This window comes from Apium graveolens, chromosome 7 (genome assembly GCF_009905375.1).
Source record: "Apium graveolens cultivar Ventura chromosome 7, ASM990537v1, whole genome shotgun sequence".
In the NCBI taxonomy this organism is placed as follows: domain Eukaryota; kingdom Viridiplantae; phylum Streptophyta; class Magnoliopsida; order Apiales; family Apiaceae; genus Apium; species Apium graveolens.
In genome coordinates, this window is record NC_133653.1 from 266,599,119 (window position 1) to 266,623,590 (window position 24,472).

At 36.0% G+C, this 24,472-nt stretch overlaps 2 protein-coding genes across 4 annotated transcripts; both read left to right on the plus strand.

Annotated features, from left to right (window-relative positions):
• Window positions 1–1,695: 1,695 nt before the first annotated feature.
• On the plus strand, window positions 1,696–11,507 carry LOC141671336 (MICOS complex subunit MIC60, mitochondrial). 2 transcript variants are annotated; one of them, XR_012555081.1, is made up of 14 exons: window positions 1,696–1,802; window positions 2,037–2,091; window positions 3,970–4,267; window positions 4,355–4,680; window positions 4,755–4,859; window positions 4,988–5,140; window positions 5,266–5,343; window positions 7,538–7,630; window positions 7,713–7,832; window positions 8,179–8,256; window positions 8,605–8,784; window positions 10,571–10,672; window positions 10,781–11,097; window positions 11,183–11,507. XR_012555081.1 is itself a non-coding variant. In XM_074477540.1 (13 exons), the coding sequence occupies exons 1-13, from the start codon at window positions 1,792–1,794 to the stop codon at window positions 11,012–11,014; spliced, it is 1,833 nt and encodes a 610-aa protein (XP_074333641.1). In that variant the 5' UTR covers window positions 1,696–1,791; the 3' UTR covers window positions 11,015–11,283. The 2 variants fall into 2 exon arrangements, 1 of the variants encoding a protein (XP_074333641.1); XM_074477540.1 differs by having other exon boundaries at window positions 10,781–11,283.
• Window positions 11,508–12,585: 1,078 nt separating this feature from the next.
• On the plus strand, window positions 12,586–23,308 carry LOC141671020 (protein CELLULOSE SYNTHASE INTERACTIVE 1-like). Of its 2 annotated transcripts, none has more exons than XM_074477087.1 (8): window positions 12,586–12,772; window positions 13,269–13,396; window positions 13,887–13,960; window positions 14,717–17,765; window positions 18,237–20,781; window positions 21,142–21,596; window positions 22,475–22,591; window positions 22,894–23,308. In XM_074477087.1, the coding sequence occupies exons 3-8, from the start codon at window positions 13,950–13,952 to the stop codon at window positions 23,056–23,058; spliced, it is 6,342 nt and encodes a 2,113-aa protein (XP_074333188.1). In that variant the 5' UTR covers window positions 12,586–12,772; window positions 13,269–13,396; window positions 13,887–13,949; the 3' UTR covers window positions 23,059–23,308. The 2 variants fall into 2 exon arrangements, with proteins under 2 accessions (XP_074333188.1, XP_074333189.1); XM_074477088.1 differs by lacking the exon at window positions 12,586–12,772 and adding an exon at window positions 12,774–12,899.
• The last annotated feature ends 1,164 nt before the right edge of the window (window positions 23,309–24,472 follow it).

Sequence of the window (24,472 nt, forward strand, 5' to 3'; positions counted from 1 at the left end):
TTCATAAAAAGGTCTGAAGAATTGAAAGCTAAAGAAAGGAGCAGAATATCCAAAGATGGGAAGTTTCTCAACATCAAAGTTGGCCAATTCTCAAGGTTTAGAATTGATTTACTAAATAGTGGTTATCTAAGGGATGCAAGGTTTAAACTAGTAAAAGCTCTAAGTGGAACCCCTATTGTAGAAGAGCTTAAAATTCTTGTTCAGTTAAGGGATATTCTTAGAGAAAAACTGAAGCAAAAACACTATTTACCTGACCCTTGTAACTACTTGTAACTTGTAAATCTTCTATTTGTATAAAAGATGTAATTGTGTCAATTTTCATGTAATTACTTTACTTTCCATTTTATCTTGGGGTTAGTCTTGTTAACAGACATGAATTTGTGTTAAGCAATCTTCTCACAAATTGGGGGAGATTGTTGTGCAAGACATGCCTGTATCTCAACAAGACTAAGTCAAATTGACAACTCTAAGTAAGTTGTATTGTTATCTTAGTTTGTATTTGTACTTGTAACATTTTGAAGTCTGTAAAAATGCAAAGGAGCAGACTGGAGTCTTTTTCCTTAAACAATATCAAGCCTAAGGATTCTATCTGGAAGAAAATCACGAAGATCATGCCTCAGAAGTATTTTGAAGAACCTTGGAGTTGAATAAATCTGTTTGGATAAAAATACTCTAAGTCAAGATATTTACAAGTCACAGATTTAGTGTTATAGAGAAGTCATTAGAGAACTCCAAATGACTTATCGAGAAGTGAGGGAAGTTACTAGAGAACTCAGAGAGATATCGACAAGTCAATTGAAGACATGAAGTTTGGAGATATCGACAAGTTATTTCTTCACTAAAGAACTCAAAGTTATCGACAAGTCTACATTCATTAGAGAACTCTGAGTTATCGATAAGTCATTTGGAAAGATTCAAGATGATTGCCCGTACAAAAATGAAAAAGATATAATCTCAAATTTTTGAATTTTTCTTTTACATGAAAAGTGGATCTCTGATTGATTTGAAATTGACTTGTTATAATGATGAAAATATTTTAATTGTAGTACTGATGATGTATATAAATGTTGAGATTCATGAATAAGAAGAGAAGATAATGATTATCAAGGAAAGTAGTAATGATGTTTGAATTTGAATGACTGAAGACATGATTTGTAGATCTGTAATTGATTGGGTATAAAAACAAATCAATTTTAATAATATGTTTGATCTTTTTAATATTGAAAAGTGATTTTTTAATAATTATAAATACCATTTAAGATATGGATACTCCATTAATTTTTACGTATTTGTATAGGAATTAGTTGATTTATGAAAATGAGTTGACCCACTGGTCAAATTTCAAAAATATGGGTCAAAATATTTACAAAATGCCATTCTTAGTACAAATTTTTTGGATCTCTCCGCCGCCATTCGTTAAGTTATACTCCCTCCGTCCCGTTGATTTCTATACGTTTACTATTTGCACGCATTTCGAGGCCTCTATAAAATATATTTCCGTAATGTTTTTTTCAATTTTTTTTTTTAATAAAAGTTTAAACATGAAACTTTTTTCCAGAATTTTTTTTTTAAAAAATATTGTGGAATTATGTTTTAAATGAACATTGAAAAGCGTGCCGAAAATTAACGTATCGAATTTAATGTGACAGAGGGAGTAATAAATAATGTCATAATGTATAAATTTAAAAGTATAATAAATCTCATAATTATTAACTTTATTACATATACACATCTCCATAGCTCCCAGAACAATCTGCGCATTTTCTCCCCCAAGTTTCTCACCAATCCACCATGTTACGGAGGTACAATTTCACGTACATACACACACAACATATACATACATGTTTTCTCGTTTATTTTAAATACATTCAACTTGTTTAATTTCTAATTGAATTGCTTATTGTAACGATTCGAGTTCATTCTAATTGAATTGCTTATTGTAACGATTCGAGTTATTTTTATTAAGTTTTTTTTGATGAATTATATTAGATGTAGTTGATGTGTGTTTGTGTTTGATTTTATGTACTGTTTTGAAGGTCTGTTTTGGGGCTAAAGCAAGTTAGCAGGATTCCGACACGAGCTCGAACTCAGGCACGTGTTTCATTTTTCGTTGTTTAGTTTGTTTGTTACGAAAGTGTAATTGCGGTTTGTTTTATAAGTTTGTGACTGGAATTGGATAAGTGAATTGTATGAGGCTTTCGAGTGTTGTTTTTTTGTTGACTAGGCATTATGTTGTTAGAGGAAGTTGTGGTGGTTTACGGGGTTTTCGTAGATATGATAACGTGTTATGCGTCATAGTCTTATGATGTTCGGTTTGTTTCCTTGTGATTTGTGGAGCTTTTAGGAAATAACTTAAAATACGTAAAAATTGTTGGGGAGATACATGACTTTTGGAGAGGGTTTTGTTAGTAACGGAATTCTGATATTGCTTCTATTGCCTTGTCTGAGAGGTAGAGGCTTGTCTTTGTTCATTTGCAAGTAGAAATGTTTAGTACTTTATTTATTGGCTGGTTATGTGATACCTACAATGATATGAACTTGCGGTGATACGGTGAGAATTAAATTCCAAGTGACACTATTAAGTCCTTTTATTGAACACAATTATATCCCATCTGATACTCTAGTATATTGTACTTTGGTTAGCCCTCTGCTCAACAAAAAGTTTCATTTCAGAATCCGTGGTCTACCAGAACACTCCACTTACAGTTTTTGATGATACATTACGACATAATGCTCATAACTTTAATATCCTAACTACATTTTATACGATCAATTTATTTAAGACTCTCATTGCTGGGTTCATTACTGAACAAAATGAATTCTGAAGTTTCATAAGTCTTTTTTTGTGGACGATTAGAGAATCTAATTAGTTATGTTATTCCAAAAGGGAAGTGGGTGCATGCTGCGTGTTTTTAATGGTAGATTACTACTCTTGTAATTGAAAAAGAACACTGGGACAAGACTTAGTCGACTTCATAACTCAAAAAGAGCATTGCTGCTCTGTGAACGTAAAAGCCTATGTACGACCATGTAAATGTCATCCTATTTCTGAATACTCTACCAATATACTCGATCTTTGATGAATTATGGCGCTTCTCTACATTCCTAACTAGGGTAAAAGATTTTCCAGTGGTGAAAGTCTTTTTTGCAATTTTCATGAAGCAAGACATTGTCTCAAATAAAGCACTATGGTAATAGAAAAACCCATCACTTTTATCCAATCCTACAAAATGGCCATATGTGGTTAAAAGTAGTTACAACATGTTTCCAATGCTACAATTAGAGATGAACCTAACCAATGTGCTTACGGGTACAAGGTAATTGATAATTTCGTCACTTATCTGATTATGAACGTTTAGTGATTGTCACTGTCCATTGTGATCTGAATTAAGAAACAAAATACTGTAATTCACGTTTGGGATGCAAGTTTGTGCAACCATGTCATTCCTGAATGAAACACTAATATCTCTGCCCAGCAAGTCTGAACTTCGGAGTGTTCAAAAATAACTCTCTCAAGTCAAAATTGCTTCACGTTTTAATGGGTAGGCATGTATTTCTGATGTTTTTATTTCAATTTCTAGGAAATCTGGTGATTTCATCATCTAGCAAGTGCCGGAGTGCGGCTATATGATGTTTTCGTCCGTCAAATTTTAGAATACATAGTAACTGCTCAATGTCCTCTAAATTTGATATGCATATAACATTTTTGTTTCATCTTGCCTGGTTGGTCATACACAGGGTTCTCCAGCTCTGCATCTGTTTATATTACTGAAAAGAGTAACCATTAGCCCGAAAGAAGGATCTCTTTGTTACTAAGTTTGATGTTCAGGAATTTTTACTTATCAGTATTCAGTAGTACACACTACTGAACCCAAAAAAGTCCACTTTTCACTTTTCTGCAATAGATATGGCTTATTTTAGGCATACAATGAAATGTTTATTATTTCAATTTTTGCACGGTTGGAGCAGATACCCTCTCATCTTTTTGCAAGGAAAGATTTCTCAGCTGCATCTAAGAGTAATGCCTCTGGGGAACCAGGTGCTCCAGGCGATCCATCTGGGTCGAGTAGCAATATGACAAAAGCTGTCGTTGGAAGCCTGGCCCTTGGTTTTGCTGGTATAGCAGCTTACCAGACCGGGTACTTGGATCGTTTCCTTGTCAATGAGCAGAATAGCACTCATGGGAACAAAGCTGGCAGCTCTGATCAACATCTTCAAGTTTCAAGTGAACAGCATCAAAAATCAGAGACTGCTGAATACTTGAAAGGTAAAATGCCTGCAGATGACTTTCAAGATCCAAACTCAATAAGTACTAGTGTGGAACCTGATCTAAAGAACAGTGGAACTATTTCAGATACCACTGATGTTAATTCCTTGAGCAAAAGTGAAGATGATAGTAAATTGCAAGCAGCAGTGCCACTGGGATCACCTCAGCCTGATGCTTCTCCAAATTTAGATCATAATTTGGCTAGCTCTGCTCAAAGCAGCGAGGCAACGGATCCTGGAAGCACAAACAATGTAACTCAGGTTGAAAAGAATCAGCACTCAATGAGTCCAGAAGTGAGTCTTGTTGAAAAGAATGAGCCGGTTAATGCAGCTGTTAAAGTCACACATGCTAATGAAGTTCCTAAAGAAGAGCTGAATACGCCACACCAGAAGATTCATACAACTGCACTAGAGGTAAATGCTATCAAATTTCTATAGTATTTCGCAAGTTTTCTGTTTACGTCCATTTGAGAGCTTCTTGCTTTCAGGATAATGCAGATAACAGTAAGGAACAATCAAGTACCCTCTTAAACGAATATCATTTACTAGATAATACCGAAGAAGCCTCTGCAACCTCACGTTCTGAACTGAAGGTTCTTGTTTTTAATTTTTTTGCCCTAGATGGCTTCTGTTACTTTCTTTTGTTTGTTCCATACTTCTTTTCTATGCCTACGGGTGTTAAATGCATACATAATGACTTATTTATTGGATGAAAATGAAGCATTCAGATGGGGAAGTTGAAGTTTTGACGGATAGTCATGTAAACAAGGATGGCCAGTTGATTTTTGATTTCTTACAAGCCATTCATGCAGCTGAACAGAGACAAGCTGCATTAGATGCTCAAAAATTTGGTGAAGAAAAGAGGATAATGAAGGTACAATTAACGCAATAATCAGACAACAGTATAATGAGAACATTTTTATTAAATTTCTCCTGATTTAGCATCCAAAATTTTCTAGCTTAAAAAGTCCAATTTGTTATTGCACTTGAGCAATGTAGGAAAAGTATGAGAAGGAGCTTAGGGATGCAATCGCTAGGGAACTAATGTATGCTGAAAGAGAAGCAATACTGGACAAGGTTTGATGATTTTGGTTCCTCTTACTTTCTTTTACCTGCAGTCATCTAAAATCTAAATATATTGGGTAGTGGGCTTAAAGTTGACCTCAGGTTGATTTGCAATCATCTATTGAGTTATACAACTGTAATTGTCAAATCTAGTGTACTAATAACTTCTCATGTAAGGTAATTACTTGTTATGATTATTGATGCGGAACATAATATAGCTAAATTAGTTGTTAATTACTTTATAGTATTATTTAGATTTAAGTATGCTTTTATTTAGTAATTATATTATTTAGTTAGAAATACTCTAGAATATAATCATATATATATATGATAGTAGATAATTAATAGGTATGAGTTATTACTAAAAGGATTTGTTTTCTTTTATCATTGATTTTACTTAGTCTCCAAGTTACTTGTTCATCAAGTCTTAGGAGTACTATATAAACACATGTAATCTCTTTTTATGAATAGAATTGATTGATTATTGAATTGAGAATTGTTTCTCTCTTGTTATGGGTTGCAATCCTAACTAAATTCTATTCTGCGGTTGAGAAATCCTAAGCGTAGTGATTCTTCTTCGGTTGGATCACCTTAGGTGCGGGTTTTCTGTGGTTAATCCACATTTATCTATCCTTTAATTGTTTTTAATATCGTGTCCTACATCAATTATCTTATAATAGTAAGCTATAGACTCCTTTAATTGTTTTTAATATCGTGTCCTACATCAATTATCTTATAATAGTAAGCTATAGACTGAATTATGTAATAACTATTTCATGATGTATTAATAATGTTCTGCAGTATAAGAACATCTCCAACCATATAGAACCCTTAGCTAAAAATAATTAATACATACTATAAATAAAAAATATAGGGATTATGTAAAAAAAATCCATCTCCAATGGTACATTCCCCTTATTTATAAATATAGCCAACCTCTTGATATTGACTATATTTGTTGAACCACTACAAACCTGTAAGAAATCTGTAAAAAAAAATTCTAATCATTTATTACCATATTGAAGTAATATATTCTATTTATAACATAAATTTTGATAACATACCATTTTTAAAATGTAGCTAACCAATATAGCTAATACCATCAAAGTACAATGTCTTACAGGTTCAACAAATTTTACATATTGTCCTACTACAGGTCCAATTTAGCCAACAAATTATAGCCAACACCATTGGAGATGCTCTAACAGGGGGAGATTATGCCTAGCCTAACTAACCTAATTATGGAATATTAAATACTGAATTTTGGGTATAAATCGAACTTATGAACACCAATTGGAACCCTAATTACGAAATTTCATCCTAAAGTAATTACAATCGCAAAATTCGAACATGACAATCATAAAGTACGAATCAAACTATCACAAAATCCACAAAATTTGAACATGTTAATCACGTAATAATAGGAACAAAATCGCCACAGAAATCACAACAAATCGAACATAATAATCACCACAAAACTCACAAAGATCAGTTTGTGTATGTATAACCCTGTGTGTGTGTGTTTTGGATTGTGTGTGTCTCTGTATATGTATGTGTTGGTATTTATATGAATTGAAGAACAAGATTATGGACAGTACTTAGATGAAGAAGAAGAAGAAGATTGCTTAAAATTGCCTGAGAATTGCTAGAGAGGTGTTTGTATGTTTTTTGGTTTGAATAAATATTAAACTGTTGTTTCTCGGGTAAAAGAGGAAAAAGACTACCGCACTGTTTTTTTGTGGACGCCTGTAATGTTTCACTGCGGCAGTCGTAAGGGCAAAAAGGTCACGTTCCAGTCACGCCCACATCATCACGGGAATTTTTAATTCCCACTGTTATTATTTTACATCAGTGGCTGAGATTTGTTGGTTTAAACAATTTCTCGACCATTTTATTATCTTCTATAAAATTTTATCAGTATTGTGATTATATATATATATATATTGGCGTTCAGATTTTTGGCTTTGCCATTGCATGTATTAAAATTTGTGATTTGTTTATTATTTTCATAGTTTTTGTGGTATTGGCTGTCTTGCTTGTTAAAGCAACAGTGCTAGGCCTTGTTTTCCACAGTTCGTTCATGATGTAAAATTTTAATACATCATAACAATGGATTAAATATCTGGTAATTAAACAATGACTGATACTATCTTTATTTGATTTTGAACTGTTTTATCTATATTTTAATTTTAAACTGTGTATTCAGGAATTGAATAAAGAAAAAGTTAAAGCAGCTGCTGCTCTCAAGTCCCTCCAAGAACAGTTAGAAGAACAACTCAAGACGGAGCTTGAACAGAAGGTAAGTTTTTATTTTATTCTGCAGTGCTAGCAACATCTGTCAACCAACTTGCAATATTCAAATAAATTTTCTGCATTTGCAGGAAGCTGAAACAGCTGAAGAACTGAAGAAATTGGAAGAGTTGGGGAAAGCAGAAGTGGCTTCAGCAATTGCAAGTGAGAAGGCATCTCAGATTGAAAAAATGGCAGAAGCAGATCTTGATGTATGTTTTTATGGAAATATGCTTTTGGTACATGTAGAAAGTTGAGACGTCTATAGGTTATAGGGTATAATTGCTGCCATGCAGGTTATTGCAACATATAGTTTGAATCAATTGACACTTTCATAACAATCTTCATCTTTGAGAAAAGTTACAAAATAGACAACCTATGTGTAGCTTGTACTAAGTACCTGCTAATTACTAGTACACATATTTATAAGCATATTTTGCTCATTTAATATTTTGCGTATCTGTATTTGCTTTACTAGATTGTGTGTCCTGATAATGAAATGCTATTTGCTTGATTTTGGATGACGGAAATTAATCAAGTTTGCCTTTCCATGTGTAGATAAGGGCCCTGTGCACAGCTTTCTATGCAAGATCTGAAGAGGCCCGTCAAAGTCATTCTATTTATAAGTTGACTGTGGTAAACCTTTCCCCTTACATTTCCATAATTGCTCAACTTGGAGTTATAGTTTCCATGATTCATTCATAAGTATATGTGTGTGTGTATGTGTTCATATTTATATGTGAAAAATCTTGGCTATGGAAAATAATACGAATTTCCAATAAGAACCAATATCAGTAGACATTTAAAAAAATGAGTATGTTGATATTTGTGCAGAATTAGTAAATTTGTGATTCTCACCATGTGATGTAGGGTAAATAGTTCTTTCCCCATTGGCTATTGTACATGCACTTGTGCGTTTGTAATATGAGCCACAGTTTCCTAGATTGAACTCTTAAATTTTGCACTCATTTTTGGTTGTGCTAGGGCGCTCTTGCAATACAAGATGCACTTTCTAAAGGGCTTCCTATTGAGAAAGAGATAAAAGCTCTGTACACTTACCTTGAAGGCATTGAAAAAGACTCACTTTTGGATGTGGTTTTATCATCCATTCCCGAAGAAAGTCGGACCTGTGGAACAGATACTCTATTGCAACTGAACCAAAAGGCAAGATCTCTCTTACTAACTCTTTCGCGGTGTAAATTATTAAAACTTGAATACTCTTCGTAGCTATAAGATATTCCCTACTGTATCATGTTGTGTTGAAATCTGGGGAATGTTGAGGGGTTACTTGGATTAATTAAGCAATGTAAAATAATTCAAAGAAGTTAAAAATGTAGAGACATGTCTATAATGTAATTTACAAGTCTGGAATACAGGATAATATAAAAAGTTAACATTCAACCATAAGATTCATGCTTAATGAAGCACAATTGTGGAGCAAAAATCAGATTTATAATCAGTTATGTGATACCTAGACATGGATAATAAAGATCCTGTTCATGATCTAAAACTTATTTTGGACCCAACTCCCATTAGTTTAAAATTGAGATTTATCAATGAATTTTTTTATTTCTTATATCATATCTGCACCTGAGCAAATGCCCCTAAGATATTAGATCTGGAAATTTATTTTTGTTGCAAAGCTGCGGTGATGCTGTATCTGTGTTGCTACACCACATGTCCACATTGATAATTTAATCCTTACAAATATATGTGGCGGAAAATCCCCAAACTACTGCAGATTTGTGCAAGAATGGCCGAAAGTAGCACAACTAGAAATATGGCTCTTTTAGCTCTATCCATATGCAACTCGCATTATTACTTTCTTCTATAACCCTACCCGATACTATTTTTAGAAGAACTGTAGGAAAATCATAAAAAATGTAAAAGGAGGAAGAAAACAAATCACAAGATTACACACTCAAAGTTAAGTATCAGAACTTGTCTGCCAGTACATAGAATCAAAACCCAGAAAGTTCACAAGAACAATAGTAGCCTACAAGGAAGAGAATAAAGATAACATTTATGATGTGTAAACACAACATCTATCAGAGTGAAAGAAAGTTCAAAATTCTATAAGAAAATCAGAATTGGAGAGAGATTGCAATTATGGATGTAGCCCCACGGTCAGTGTAATGATGCTATCCGGAGTTCCGGAAATGGCAGTACTCGCGACAAAGAAGAGAAGAAATGTTGGTGAACTTATCCACAGTTTCAAGGGAAAGGTAGACTAAGATTGTATTAAGCAAAGAAACGTTTATCTATATGTATTGCACGCCTGAATTTCATTTGGAATTTTTGCTTTTCATGGGCATGAAACAAATGATAGAAGATCAAACAGACTTGTTTCTTTCCCAGACCATCCTCTCCGAGCGGGATATCTGGGTACTTCTGGTATTAGACACATTTGTAACTACTTAGTTGTACTTCTGTGCCACAAAATTTTGAAATGCGTGACTGTGGTCCTAAAATGGCCAACTTTTCAAGGAGTGCGATTTTGGGTATTTTAATTTCATGTTGTGCCAAAATGGCCAACACGGAAAATCCTAACTCATGCTTCACTTGTACGGTGAAATTGGTGCAAGGTGCTGTCATCTCCGATGGTCCAGTACTGGAAATTGCAAATGCAGAAATAGAAATATATTGAATTAAACATCTTAGAATATAATCGGAGGGATATAGGGGAATGTTTGTTAATTACCATTATATTACAAATGAAAGATCTAAGTGTAATGTTCTTATTAACTTGTCAACGAATAAATCAACTCTTATTGTAGAATAGTGCAAGTACACAAGTAGATTTTTTTAAAGCTTTAATCACGGTAGCCTGGAGTGATCATCTGATATTTATTATGTATAATAATTAAACTGGCACTGATGTTGATTGATTGTGTATATAATATTTACTGTCAACCTTTTGAACAATTATATTAACCTTACAGTTTTTCAGTTTGATGCATTGAAAGGAACACTTCGTCACTTTAGCCTGATTCCACCAGGTGGCGGAGGCATTTTGGTGCATTCTTTGGCTAGTGTTGCGTCCTTGCTGAAGGTATGTGAAGTTTAGTACTTTACTACCTACTGCTTGTTATAATGGTTTCAGTGTAAGGTTGTTGAATGTTAATGATAACTTTGTTTTACTCTTTGTGCTTACATTCAGGTCAAGGAGGCTGACCAATCAGGTGATGGTATTGAATCTTTAATAAACAGGGTTGAAATTTTCCTAGCTGATGGGAAACTCTTGGAAGCAGCTGATACTTTGGAGGATGGCCTCAAAGGAAGCGAAGCATCAGGAGTAGTTGCTGATTGGGTTCAAAAAGCAAGGAACAGAGCAATCACAGAGCAGTCATTATCTCTATTGCACTCGTATGCTACTGCTGCCAGCCTCTCTTAAATCCAATTATATAGTCTATGGCCCAACTTAAGAATAATAATGAGAATTCACTTTTTGAGCGGCATGGCCCAATCAATTCATATGTAAGTTGATTGCAGCATTTTTCTGTGGGTAGTTTTGTGTTTTCAATATATGAAAGTTACGCCTCAAGAAATTTATTGCTTCCAGTTCTGTCTACCGGAAGAGCTGGATTGGCTTGTCATACCTGACTGTTGTTCAGCACACACGTTGATAGTTGCAAATCGTGGATACTTGTAAACTTTGTTTCACTGCATTTGTTACTTTTAAATTTCATAGTACGCTGGGTTGTGCTTGGTTGGAAGGGTAGGGTATAGGATTTGAACACAGTTGAGTCTGAAGGAAATTATAGGCACCAAGGTCAGGGCATGGCGGAATGTTTTTTTTTTGGCTTCAGCTCTATATCTATTACAATGATTCCCCAGTCTGTTCTTGTAAACTACTGTATTATAATAAAAATATAATAGTATAAGAAGGAACATGCAGAAACTGATTAAAAACAACTTCTACAGACACCATCTAGAGGCTTATTAGGTGTATCTTACTGGATTTTTATATTTATCAAAACTGTCAATTGAGAATGCATGTCTTTTTTGTATTCTCATAAATTAATAGCACAGTATGTGGATATTCTCTGCAACTGTGTGCTTTAAGCAGCTTCACTCAAATTCAACTTGCCTTAACTTTGACAGCTTTGTTGTTTTTTGTTTTCTTGGTAGCTTAGTTGGAATTAAAAGTTTGTATTAATATTATTGGCTATATAGTGCTAATAATTGAAGGTTATAACACAGCCATAATATATACAAATATTAAGTTTCATCTTATGGGCCTCACATGCAGATTTTCCTTCACAATCAAATATAGCATGTGGTATGCAATGTATAGTCGGTTTATATTCTGATTAAATTAAATTAAATTAAATACATCTATAATAGAAGTATTATATGCTTCAATTTAAAGTCATAAATCAGATTTTTTGTATAGCAATTAAGCAGTTTAGTTAAAAAATCAACGGTTTAAGAGATGAAAGCACACCATAGTGGCGGAAAGGGACTAACTACCAAAGTGACAATTAATACGGTTTAAGATCATTATAGGCTTGAAAAAAAAGAGCAGATCCTTGCCATTTTTAAAAATCAATGCGAATTTCGGTCTCGGTTGACCGAACTTTTTAAATTTGATTCTACAATGGTCTGACATCATAAGTTATATAATTTTTAACAATTTATGAATTAAAATTAAAATTATGAATCATAATAAGAACTGTTTATAGAGTTAAAATTAAAATTATGAATCATAATAAACTATTTAAAAAATAAAATTAATTTTTTAATAATTTCATATAACAGCATTATTTTTCGAGGGAAAACATAACCACCTGCACTTGGATTAGTCCAGAAAAAGAAAAGGAAAAGAGTGCGATTTAATTTGTAGGCGCTGTCGGTGTTACTATCACACACAGCTTACAGTTGTTAGCATCTCTCTCTCTCTCTCTCTCTCTCTCTCTCTCTCTCTCTCTCTCTCTCTCTCTCTCTCTCTCTCTCTCTCTCTCCTTCCGTATACAAACATACGGTCTCTCTCTCTCTCTCTCTCTCATAGTCTCACGTACACAGTCACACATTATATCATTTCTCTCTCTCGCGAGCCTTGAGCTTCAATTATCTTTTCTTCGCTTCTTTCCTACGAAATGCATTGACAAGATCTCTCTCCCTCTCCCAAGGTCTCTCTCCCTCTCCCAAGGTCTCTCTCTCTCTCTCTCTCTCTCTCTCTCTCTCGTATATACTCTTTTACTTGACAGCTCCACCTACTTTCATTCAATCTATCTCTCTAGATCTTCCAACCTCCTTTCAACTTAATCAATCTATGTGTAATGCTCTCAATTGTACTCAATTCCTAAATTTCATTCATATTTTACATGCTGATCTGCCTTTTTTTTTTATTACTTTGCTTAATTAGTTGTTAATTTGTTGTGAATGCTATTACTCTGATTAATCCACTAACACTGATCTTCAATTACGAAATCTATAAATGTATAAATTCTCGTCTCGACGAGAATCAACTTAAAATTAGAACTGAGAACAGGTGATTTGGATGCAGATCACTAGTGATTCTCATTCGAGCATGTATATATATATATCTATTATTACAATGTGCCAATTTGATGGATTGTGATATGTGGAATTATATAATTACGAATAATGGAGAATTGGTGATCTAAATAGTTATCATTGTGCAGGAAGCTAGCTTAGCTTTGTGACTGTTTCGGAGGTAGATCTCGAGATCTAATTGGTAAAGCTGGCGGCTACAGTAGCTTGGAGAGGGGTTGCTGCCAGCAATGGCTCAACCCTCTCATCTAATGATCTGGTAATTTTTCTTATTTATGCTTCGACATTTCGTTTTACGTTTTACTCATGTACTTCTACTGTAAGTCATATAAGTTCAATGGCTTGTCAATGTGTGATCGGAATATTTTGGGGCAATGTGGAATGATAGAGGTTGTTTTACATACTAGATGCTACTAATAAGTGAAGGATCTATGAAACAACTTAATATAAATATCTTTCTATAGATGAAAACACCAGTCGATTCTTGATACTGAATCCTTATTAGGATGTGTGGATTTTTGTGGTAAGGATTTGAAAATTCTGATGGATCAGAGATATTACGTGAATCTATGATGAACATCTTTATAAATGTAGGAAGAATGGGCAAATCTTGATTTTGAGATTTCAGTAGCTGAAGAATCTTTGCTCTTAGTTTATGACTTTTTGCTCCCTGCATGTCAAACTTTTTTTATTCCTATTATTTCATTCCTCTATTATTTATTATTTTCTGATGTATTATATTGTTTCAGGAAAGAAATGGGGATGCTAAATCTCATGATCAAGAGCCTCCCACTGCACATTCACTCTTAAAGATGGGTTCTAGGTTGGTTGTTGTTCCTATATGTATATATTGCCTAACGTGGTGCACTTTATCATTTTTAATTTGCACCAAATAATACTTTTATCTATACAACAAAATATGTCTGTATTATCCGTGCTTAAAAAAGGGCTAAAAGGCCCCATCTGTGAAGTACTATGTGCTCGAGAGCTGTACTCTTTACAGATTAGTTTAAATGTATATGTTTTTTAATCCAGCTTCAAATGCTTTAGTTGCGTTCCTAATTGCATCTTGTGATCCAGATATTAATTGCATATGGACTTTTCTTTTCTAGCTAAATAATTTTAACGAAACTGTTTATAGTACCCAGGACAACTTTTCCTAGGCATATTAGATTAAGTTGCAAGTGTTATGTGATTGTTAAATTCTTGTTTTTTCATAAAATATTATCTGTTGGCCACTCAGCACCTGTATTCATGATGCTAAAATGAAGGACTTTAACTAGAACCAATAAAGACTATCACAGATTTGGTAAATCTCCTTTCTTGAGGACTTGTGCAATTCTTTTTCATTAAATTTTTTCCGTGCATCGTATGCAATTATACAAATTCATCTATGCACGATGGCAATTGCCAGCTATAACTTGTGTTTTCTAAATTAATTTATTCCATTTATAGTATGAGTTATAGTGACTTTATTAATTTAGGTTATACTTTCTTTTGTGCTGTATACGATATTTCATCATAATTTTAAAAATGATTTTTTTAGTATTGAATATCTTTTCTTCAAAATTACTTTCAGAGAGCGCAGTAGCATGGAGGATCCAGATGGGACATTAGCTAGTGTTGCTCAATGCATTGAGCAGTTGCGTCAAAGTTCCTCATCTGGACAAGAAAAAGAGTTCTCCTTAAAGCAATTACTGGAGCTTATTAATACACGTGAGAATGCTTTTAGTGCTGTTGGATCACATTCCCAGGCAGTTCCTGTACTGGTATCTCTTCTAAGATCAGGATCACTTGGGGTAAAAATACAGGCTGCTACTGTTTTAGGGTCACTGTGCAAGGAGAATGAACTACGGGTTAAAGTATTGCTGGGGGGTTGCATTCCACCACTTCTTGGACTTCTCAGGTCCAGCTCAGTAGAAGGTCAGATCGCTTCAGCGAAGACGATATATGCTGTTTCTCAAGGTGGTGCTAAGGATCATGTTGGCTCAAAGATATTTTCAACTGAAGGAGTTGTGCCAGTTCTATGGGGGCAACTTGAGAAGGGACTGAAGGCTGGAAATGTTGTTGATAGCTTACTGACCGGAGCTCTGAAAAACCTTTCCAGCAGCACTGAAGGTTTCTGGTTCGCAACAATACAAGCAGGGGGATTAGATACACTTGTAAAGTTGCTTGCAACTGGACAATCAAGCACCCTAGCTAATGTTTGCTTTCTCCTTGCATGTATGATGATGGAGGATGCATCCGTTTGTCCCAAAATTTTGGCTGCTGAGACTACTAAACTACTCCTAAAGCTACTAGGGCCTGGAAATGAAGCCTCGGTTAGAGCAGAAGCTGCTGGTGCTTTAAAGTCTCTCTCTGCTCAGTGCAAAGAAGCAAGGCGGGATATTGCAAGTTCTAATGGTATACCTGCTCTGATAAATGCTACAATTGCTCCTTCAAAGGAATTTATGCAAGGTGAGTATGCACAAGCTTTGCAGGAGAATGCGATGTGTGCTCTTGCAAATATATCTGGTGGTTTGTCATATGTCATCTCAAGCCTTGGGCAAAGTCTTGAATCCTGCACATCGCCAGCACAAGTAGCTGACACATTGGGGGCATTAGCTTCTGCACTAATGATTTATGATAGCAAGGCAGAAATTACAAGAGCTTCTGATCCTGATGATGTTGAAAAGACTCTTGTGAAGCAGTTCAAGCCTCGCTTGCCATTTCTTGTGCAGGAACGTACAATAGAAGCTCTTGCCAGTTTATATGGAAACGCCACACTCTCTGGCAAGCTTACAAATTCTGATGCAAAGCGCTTGCTAGTTGGTTTGATCACAATGGCAAGCGATGAAGTTCAGGATGAGTTAATAAGATCCCTTCTCATGTTGTGTAACAATGAGGGCACACTGTGGCGTGCCCTTCAGGGACGCGAGGGAATTCAGCTATTGATCTCTCTTCTTGGGCTATCATCTGAGCAACAACAGGAGTGTGCCGTTGCCTTGCTTTCTCTTTTATCTGACGAGAATGACGAAAGCAAATGGGCCATCACAGCTGCTGGAGGTATACCTCCACTTGTTCAGATATTAGAAACAGGATCTCCAAAAGCTAAGGAGGATTCTGCAACAATCCTAGGAAACCTCTGTAATCACAGTGAAGATATACGAGCATGTGTTGAAAGTGCTGATGCCGTTCCTGCTTTGCTGTGGCTATTGAAGAATGGGAGCTCCAATGGCAAAGAAATTGCTGCAAAAACCTTGAATCATCTGATCCACAAATCAGATACAGCAACCATAAGTCAGCTCACAGCGTTACTCACAAGCGATCTACCTGAATCTAAAGTTTATGTTTTAGATGCATTAAAAAGTTTGCTTTCTGTGGCCCCCCTCAGTGATATGTTGCGCGATGGAAGTGCTTCAAATGATGCTATTGAGACAATGATTAAAATATTAAGTTCTACCAGAGATGAGACGCAGTCTAAGTCTGCATCAGCTCTTGCTGGAATATTTAATCTCAGAAAGGACTTGCGTGAAAGTACTATAGCTATTAAGACTGTTAGGTCAGTCATGAAGCTTTTACATGTAGAATCTGAAAGCATCTTAGTGGAGTCAAATCGTTGTCTTGCTGCAATATTTCTATCAATTAAGGAGAACCGTGATATGGCTACGGTTGCAAGAGATATATTGCCTACACTAGAGGTGCTTGCAACTTCGTCTTCTCTGCAAGTTGCAGAGCAGGCTATTTGTGCTTCGGCAAACCTTCTTTTGGATAGTGAAGTTTCATTGAAGGCCAAGCCTGAAGAAATTATTCTGCCTTGTACTAGGGTATTGCGTGAAGGTACGATTACTGGAAGGAGCCATGCAGCAGCAGCAATTGCCCGGCTCCTCAATTTTCGTAAAATTGATGCGGAAATTGCTGACTGTGTGAACCGTACAGGAACAGTTCTTGCACTGGTTTCTTTCCTAGAATCAGAAAATACTGGGACTGCTGCCATATTAGAGGGTTTAGAGGCACTTGCTATCATATCCAGATCTGAAGGAGCTAAAGGACAGAATAAAGCTGCATGGGCAGTTCTGGTTGAGTTCCCAGAGTGCATTACCCCGATTGTTTCGTGCATCTCTGATGAAAACCCTTTGTTGCTTGATAAGGCTGTAGAAATTTTATCACGACTTTCTTTGGCTCAACCAGTTGTTTTAGGGAACAATATTGTGAGCGCGTCAGGGTGTATCTCGTCAATTGCTAGAAGGGTGGTTAGCTCTTCAAAGGAGACCGTCAAGATTGGAGGAACTACCCTTCTTGTTTGTGCTGCCAAAGTAAATCTTCAGAAAGTTGTGGATGATTTGAATGAGTCAAATTCATGTGCGTATCTCATTCAGTGTCTTGTAGGAATGCTGACCTATACAGAGAATCCTCAGGTTGGAGACCAGGGTAACAACGAAGGCGTAAATATTCTTGGCCATGCTGAAGAACTAAGAGCTGGTGAGAATAAGACAAGTAGATATGTCATCTATGGTTCAAATACAGCTATCTGGCTTCTTTCTGCTCTTGCTAGCAATAATGAAAAGAGTAAAACTCAGATCATGGAAGCAGGTTCCATTGAAGTTCTCACTGAGAGAATGGCTCAGTGCTTATCAGAATATGCTCAGGTATCCATATCTGGTTTGTTGGTCACCCTGGTCTTTCTTTTAATGTCCGTCTTTGTGTGTGTATATAATCAGACTAAATATGCGTGCATATATTTGGTTAGACTAACAATGGAGATTTAATTTAGCCATTTTATTTCTTTAGGTTTTTTTGGGGCTGTTTAACATCGATAAATCTAAAATCCCTCCAAATCATAAAATGCTTATAAATCTAATGCAGAATTGGAATTGTAATTTTTTTTATATTTTTATTGTACCAACCCGAGAATTTTTTTCCCCAATGTTTTTTTTTTTCATTTTCCAACCCAGACTGTACTTTGCATCCGCATCTTATCTCACTGTATCCTTTCATTCAAACCTTAGCAAGATACAGCTCTTTTTTTTATATGTCAGCTGGTCTCTTTGCTGAACTTGTATTTCTAAGTAGATTTTAGTACTATACTGACAGTGCTCTTATTTGTTAAACTCATGCAGGTCGATTCCCAGGAGGAAAGTAGCATATGGATTTGTGCTTTACTACTAGCAATTCTATTTCAAGATAGAGATATCATACGTGGACATTCAACAATGAAATCTGTACCTATACTGGCTAACTTGTTGAGGTCAGAGGAGGCAGCAAATAGATACTTTGCTGCACAAGCCATTGCCAGTCTTGTATGTAATGGTAGCAGGGGTACCCTTCTATCGGTCGCGAATTCAGGGGCTGCAGGTGGACTCATTTCCTTGCTTGGGTGTGCTGATGCTGATATATCTGATTTGCTTGACTTAGCAGATGAATTTTCCTTGGCACGTTATCCTGAACAAGTTGCTCTTGAGAGGTTGTTTAGGGTTGAGGATATTAGAGTTGGTGCAACTTCCAGAAAAGCAATACCTGCACTAGTTGATCTACTTAAACCAATTCCAGATCGTCCTGGGGCACCATTCTTAACATTAGGGCTTCTGCTTCAGCTTGGAAAAGATTGCCCTTCCAATAAAATTCTTATGGTAGAAGCTGGTGCTCTGGAAGCACTGACCAAATATCTTTCACTTGGCCTACAAGATGCAACTGAAGAAGCTGCTACAGATCTCTTAGGTATGTTATTTAGTACTGCTGAGATACGTAGACATGAAGCAGCATTTGGTGCTGTGAGCCAACTTGTAGCAGTATTGCGTTTGGGAGGAAGAGGTGCAAGGTATAGTGCTGCTTTAGCATTGGAAAGCCTGTTTTCTGCAGACCATATTAGGAATGCAGAATCGTCCAGGCAGGCTGTACAGCCTTTAGTTGAAATTTTAAGTACGGGTTTAGAGAAAGAGCAACATGCTGCTATTGCTGCATTAGCTAGGTTACTGAGTGAAAATACATCAAGAGCCTTGGTAGTTGCTGATGTTGAAATGAATGCAGTAGATGTTCTTTGCAGGATTCTTTCATCGAACTGTTCACTAGAGCTGAAAGGGGATTCAGCTGAGTTATGCTGTGTACTTTTTGGAAATACAAAGATCAGATCCACGCTGGCTGCAGCTCGCTGTGTGGAACCTCTGGTTTCTTTACTCGTGGCAGAGTATAGTCCTACTCAGCATTCTGTTGTCCGTGCTTTGGATAAACTTGTTGATGATGATCAATTGGCTGAGTTAATTGCTGCGCATGGGGCAGTTATACCTCTTGTAGGACTTCTGTATGGCCACAATTATGTGCTCCATGAGGCTATTTCCAGAGCTCTTGTAAAGTTGGGAAAAGATAGGCCTTCTTGTAAGATGGAAATGGTGAAAGCTGGGGTGATTGAGAGAGTACTCGATATTCTCCATGATGCACCTGATTTTCTGTGTGCTGCTTTTGCAGAATTGCTACGAATACTAACCAATAATGCTACCATTGCCAAGGGTCCATCTGCGGCAAAAGTGGTTGAGCCTTTCTTTGTGTTGTTAAAAAGAGCAGAATTCGGACCTGATGGACAGCATAGTGCTTTACAAGTTCTTGTAAATATCTTAGAACATCCTCAGTGTCGTTCTGATTATACCTTAACATCACATCAAGTGATTGAACCAATCATTCCATTACTCGATTCCCCTGCGCCGCCAGTGCAGCAGCTAGCAGCTGAACTTCTATCTCATTTACTTCTAGAGGAACATCTTCAGAAGGATTCAGTGACACAACAAGTAATTGGTCCACTTATGAGAGTTCTTGGTTCTGGTATACACATATTGCAGCAGAGAGCTGTAAAAGCTCTTGTAAATATTGCACTGATTTGGCCCAATGAAATTGCCAAAGAGGGTGGTGTCAGTGAGCTGTCCAAGGTGATATTGCTAGCTGATCCCTCTTTGCCTCATGTCTTGTGGGAATCTGCTGCTTCTGTTTTGTCCAGTATTCTTCAGTTTAGTTCTGAATATTATTTGGAAGTGCCTATTGCTGTTTTGGTAAGATTGCTTCGTTCTGGTTCAGAAGCTACAGTAGTTGGTGCATTAAATGCTCTTCTAGTCCTGGAGAGCGATGATGCTACCAGTGCAGTAGCAATGGCTGAAAGTGGAGCCATTGAGGCTCTTTTGGAACTTCTTAGATGTCATCAGTGTGAGGAAACTGCTGCAAGACTTTTGGAGGTATTGCTGAACAATATAAAGATCAGAGAAACAAAAGCTACAAAGTCTGCAATAGTACCACTATCACAGTATCTCCTGGATCCACAAAGCCAAGCTCAACAACCAAGATTATTGGCAACTCTTGCTCTAGGGGATTTATTTCAGAATGAGGCTCTTGCTCGATCTGCTGATGCTGTTTTGGCCTGTCGTGCTTTAGTAAATTTGCTCGAGGATCAACCATCAGAAGAAATGAAAGTGGTAGCAATATGTGCATTGCAAAACCTTGTAATGTATAGTAGATCAAATAAGAGAGCGGTTGCAGAAGCTGGAGGTGTTCAGGTTGTGCTGGATCTGATTGCTTCAAGTGAACCAGATACATCAGTTCAGGCTGCAATGTTTGTTAAACTTCTCTTCTCTAACAACACAATTCAGGAGTACGCTTCCAGCGAAACCGTTAGAGCTATAACAGGTATACTAGTATTGTTGCTGAATCTATATACAGTATGTAACAACACTAAGCTACTCCCCACTAATGCTATCATTATCCTACAAAGATAGATCACTTAGTTATTTTTTTATTAAGTAGTGCAATGAATTGGTCACCCTGAGTCTCTGACCAACCACAAAAGGTATAGTATAATAGACGATGAGGGTTTACTTGAACTTTACAGTACAACATCTGGTGCACCAGTGTTGAATACCAAAAGCTGTATTGGAATGTTTGTTTGATTTAAATCCTCATTTTACTAGACTAGCATGTCAATTTATGGTATTCTATGCAGCAGGAGGTGAAATTTCTAGAACTTAATTAATTGTTCTGGTGCTGCAGCTGCAATTGAAAAAGATTTATGGGCTAATGGTATAGTGAACGAGGAGTATCTAAAAGCTCTTAATGCGCTCCTTGGCAACTTCCCACGTTTAAGAGCCACAGAGCCTGCAACACTTAGCATTCCCCATCTAGTGACAGCACTCAAGACTGGCTCGGAGACGACTCAAGAAGCAGCATTGGATTCACTCTCTCTTCTCAAGCAAGCTTGGGCAGCATGCCCTGCTGAGGTCTCCAGAGCACAATCCACAGCTGCTTCTGATGGAATTCCCTTGTTACAGTACCTAATTATGTCTGCCCCGCCACGAGTTCAAGATAAGGCGGACCATCTTTTGCAGTGTCTTCCTGGGACATTGACGGTGACTATTAAACGTGGAAAGAATATCAAACAGTCAGTTGGAAATCCAAGTGTTTTTTGCAAGCTAACACTTGGCAGCAATCCACCCAGGGAAACCAAGGTACAACACTTGGTGCAACATAAACATTCTAAAAAATCTAACTTGTACACTCATTGAAGTTACAACACTAAATCTCAACATGAGACTCGTGAGGGTCATACAATGCTAACTGATATGGTGTCCCATAGATTATGCCCTTCTCTTAACTACCTTGTTTTAATTTAGTGGTTGCTTGAATAATTGGTCTAATTTCTAAAACTTTATCTAAACTGATATATTAATTCATTGGCTATTAAATGTGAAACTCATCTTCATCGTCAAAAGTTTTGTTTATTCTGCCTTGTCAGTCTATAGCGTACTCTGTCCTTTTAGTGCTTCTGCAAACTGTGTTTAGCTAACCACCTAATTGTGCAAACCATATTAATGCAGTTTCTCATCCATAAGTTATTGCTTTTCTGAAACATTCACATTAACCGATGTGTGTTTGTTATCTTCCTTCTGTCTCGTCTCTCTATTCCAGTACCTGTATCCGTGGTTGGCAAATCCTCAGTCTTGCCGCAATGTACTGAGCATGCAATTATTTGGGGTTGTCATATTGTTAGCATTAACATCAGAATGAAGGACCAGTCTTAGTGTATTTGTAGTAAATTTTGGAAGCAATTATCAGACTCTTATTTTTATTGGTGTCAGTTTTTATGATTTGAGGCCAGCTCAGTTTCTATTCCAGAATTTGATATCCAATTATAATTATGATTGTCATCAGTGAGTGTTTTAGTTTATGCTGCTTGGGTTTTCACTACAAGTATCTAATCATGACGTGTTTTCTTTCTCGGGCTTTTGCGTTGCTATTTGGAGCTCGGACATGCATATGTCCTTTTCCTGTTCCTCCTTTCACTACCTTGACCGTGGTTTTGGTTTTTTCTTTTACCTTTTTTCAGATTGTGTCGACTGGACCAAATCCTGAGTGGGATGAGCCCTTCCAATGGCAATTTGAAAGTCCTCCCAAAGGCCAAAAGCTACACATTTCTTGCAAGAACAAGAGCAAGATGGGGAAGGTAAGTTCAGATTTAAGAACTCCTGAAATTCATCAGTCACAGACTTTGATTTGGCTTTTAATAAAAGTTTCCATGGGGTATATAAGCAAGAGCTTGATGCTCCTAATTACGTACTCATAACTTTGGTGATTACAAAGTCTTTTTAATGTGAATACACGAGGGGTAGTACACCTGTAGTTACTCGATTTGATTAAAAAATTACTAACTTCATTATTAAAATACACAATGTACTCATGCAACTCCCCTAAGTACTTACTTGGGGGCACTTTTCTCTACAAGTAACCTATAATTACTTCTTGCAGAAATCATTTGGAAAAGTCACTGTTCAGATCGATCGAGTCGTTACACAAGGGGCAGCTGCAGGGGAGTACTTTCTGCTACCTGAAAGCAAGAGCGGTAGTAAAAGGAGCCTGGAAATTGAATTCCAATGGACAAACAGCAATAATATGCCTCAGTCTGATGCTTAAAGAGATTTGTCGGGTGTTAAATTTTTTTTTTGTTGAGTATATTTATTGTATTGGTGTACATAATATCCCGATGGTTTATTTTTGTAGTTAGTTTCTGCAATCCGGAAAGTCGGAAACTGCAATTCGATGTATTCTTTGGCAAGTGTGGTAGTTTATCTCCTATTCTTTTTGTTTTAGTTGTATTGTGAATTGTATACTGTTTGATATTCGGACTTGGAGGAAAATAATATAAGCTTGTGTATTAAATTCATTCTTGCTTTTACTCTTGACCCTAGTTCTCAGAGCAAGTCCAACAAGTTCCCTTATATGAGCTTGTTCAACTATAAGGATTTTGACAAAAAATGACACTGTGTCTTAATACTTCTTTATATAACTAAAACATGAATTTCATTCTTTATCTTTAAGTAATTTCTAGTATTCCCTTATAACATTTTTAGCAATAAAAAATTCATTTCTTTCTCTTTTTTTACATTTCTTTCTCTCTCTCTCTCTTCCAATTTTTGTCCATATCTTTTCAAATTTATTAATATAATAATAATAAGGAAGTAAGATAAAGATCACCGTTGGAGTTGAAATTCAAAATCATGTCTTAAATTACTAAGAGTTAATATTTTATAATATTTATAAGAAACCCACTAGAACACTGTTGGATTTGCTCCATCTCCAACAACTTCTTAATTCATTCCCTAAATTTAATATAAAATATTGGATCTTAGTAACTTAAGACATCAATAGCTATACCCAACTCCAACAACATTCCTTATATTCATTCTTTATACAATATTTAATCATTAAAAAGTGACATTATTACATAAAGTGAAGAAAGAGATAATGTTTTTTTTCAAATATATATTATAAAATAAAAGTTAGAAAAGGAGAGAGATTAGCTAAAGATAAGGAATGAAAAGAAGATCTTAGTGATGTAATTGAATCACTAGGATACAGTTGGAGTAGTTTTTTTCTCCATATTCCTTATATTTGACTCTAATACTCCAAATAGCTAAGCTGTGGGAGTTGCTTCCTATTCTAATTAGCCAACCCCTTACAAACTAGGGCTTTCTCTCTAATTATAATATTTCTTAGCGGGCCTGACTTTTTATTGGGCCTAGTTCTCTTATCGGGCTTGGGCCCTAACAATAGTCTCCCCAAGCTCTAAATCTTCTAGATTTTTTGGGTTTTTTATTTAGCGAGACAATCTTTTGCCGCCTGAACATTCAACTTTTCAAATTCTTTTTCTCTTTCCTCAATTGAAAATATCTCCGCCTCTTCAACTTCCCTGAAATTGATTTCCGTTTCTTGGAAACCCAAAGGTTTTCTTCCTCTTTTACTTCTATTTTTTTTAAACGCCTTGCTTATTTTAATTTATACTTTCTTTAATACCCTTAGGTTTTCAGTTTCTTTCTTTTTCTTGCAG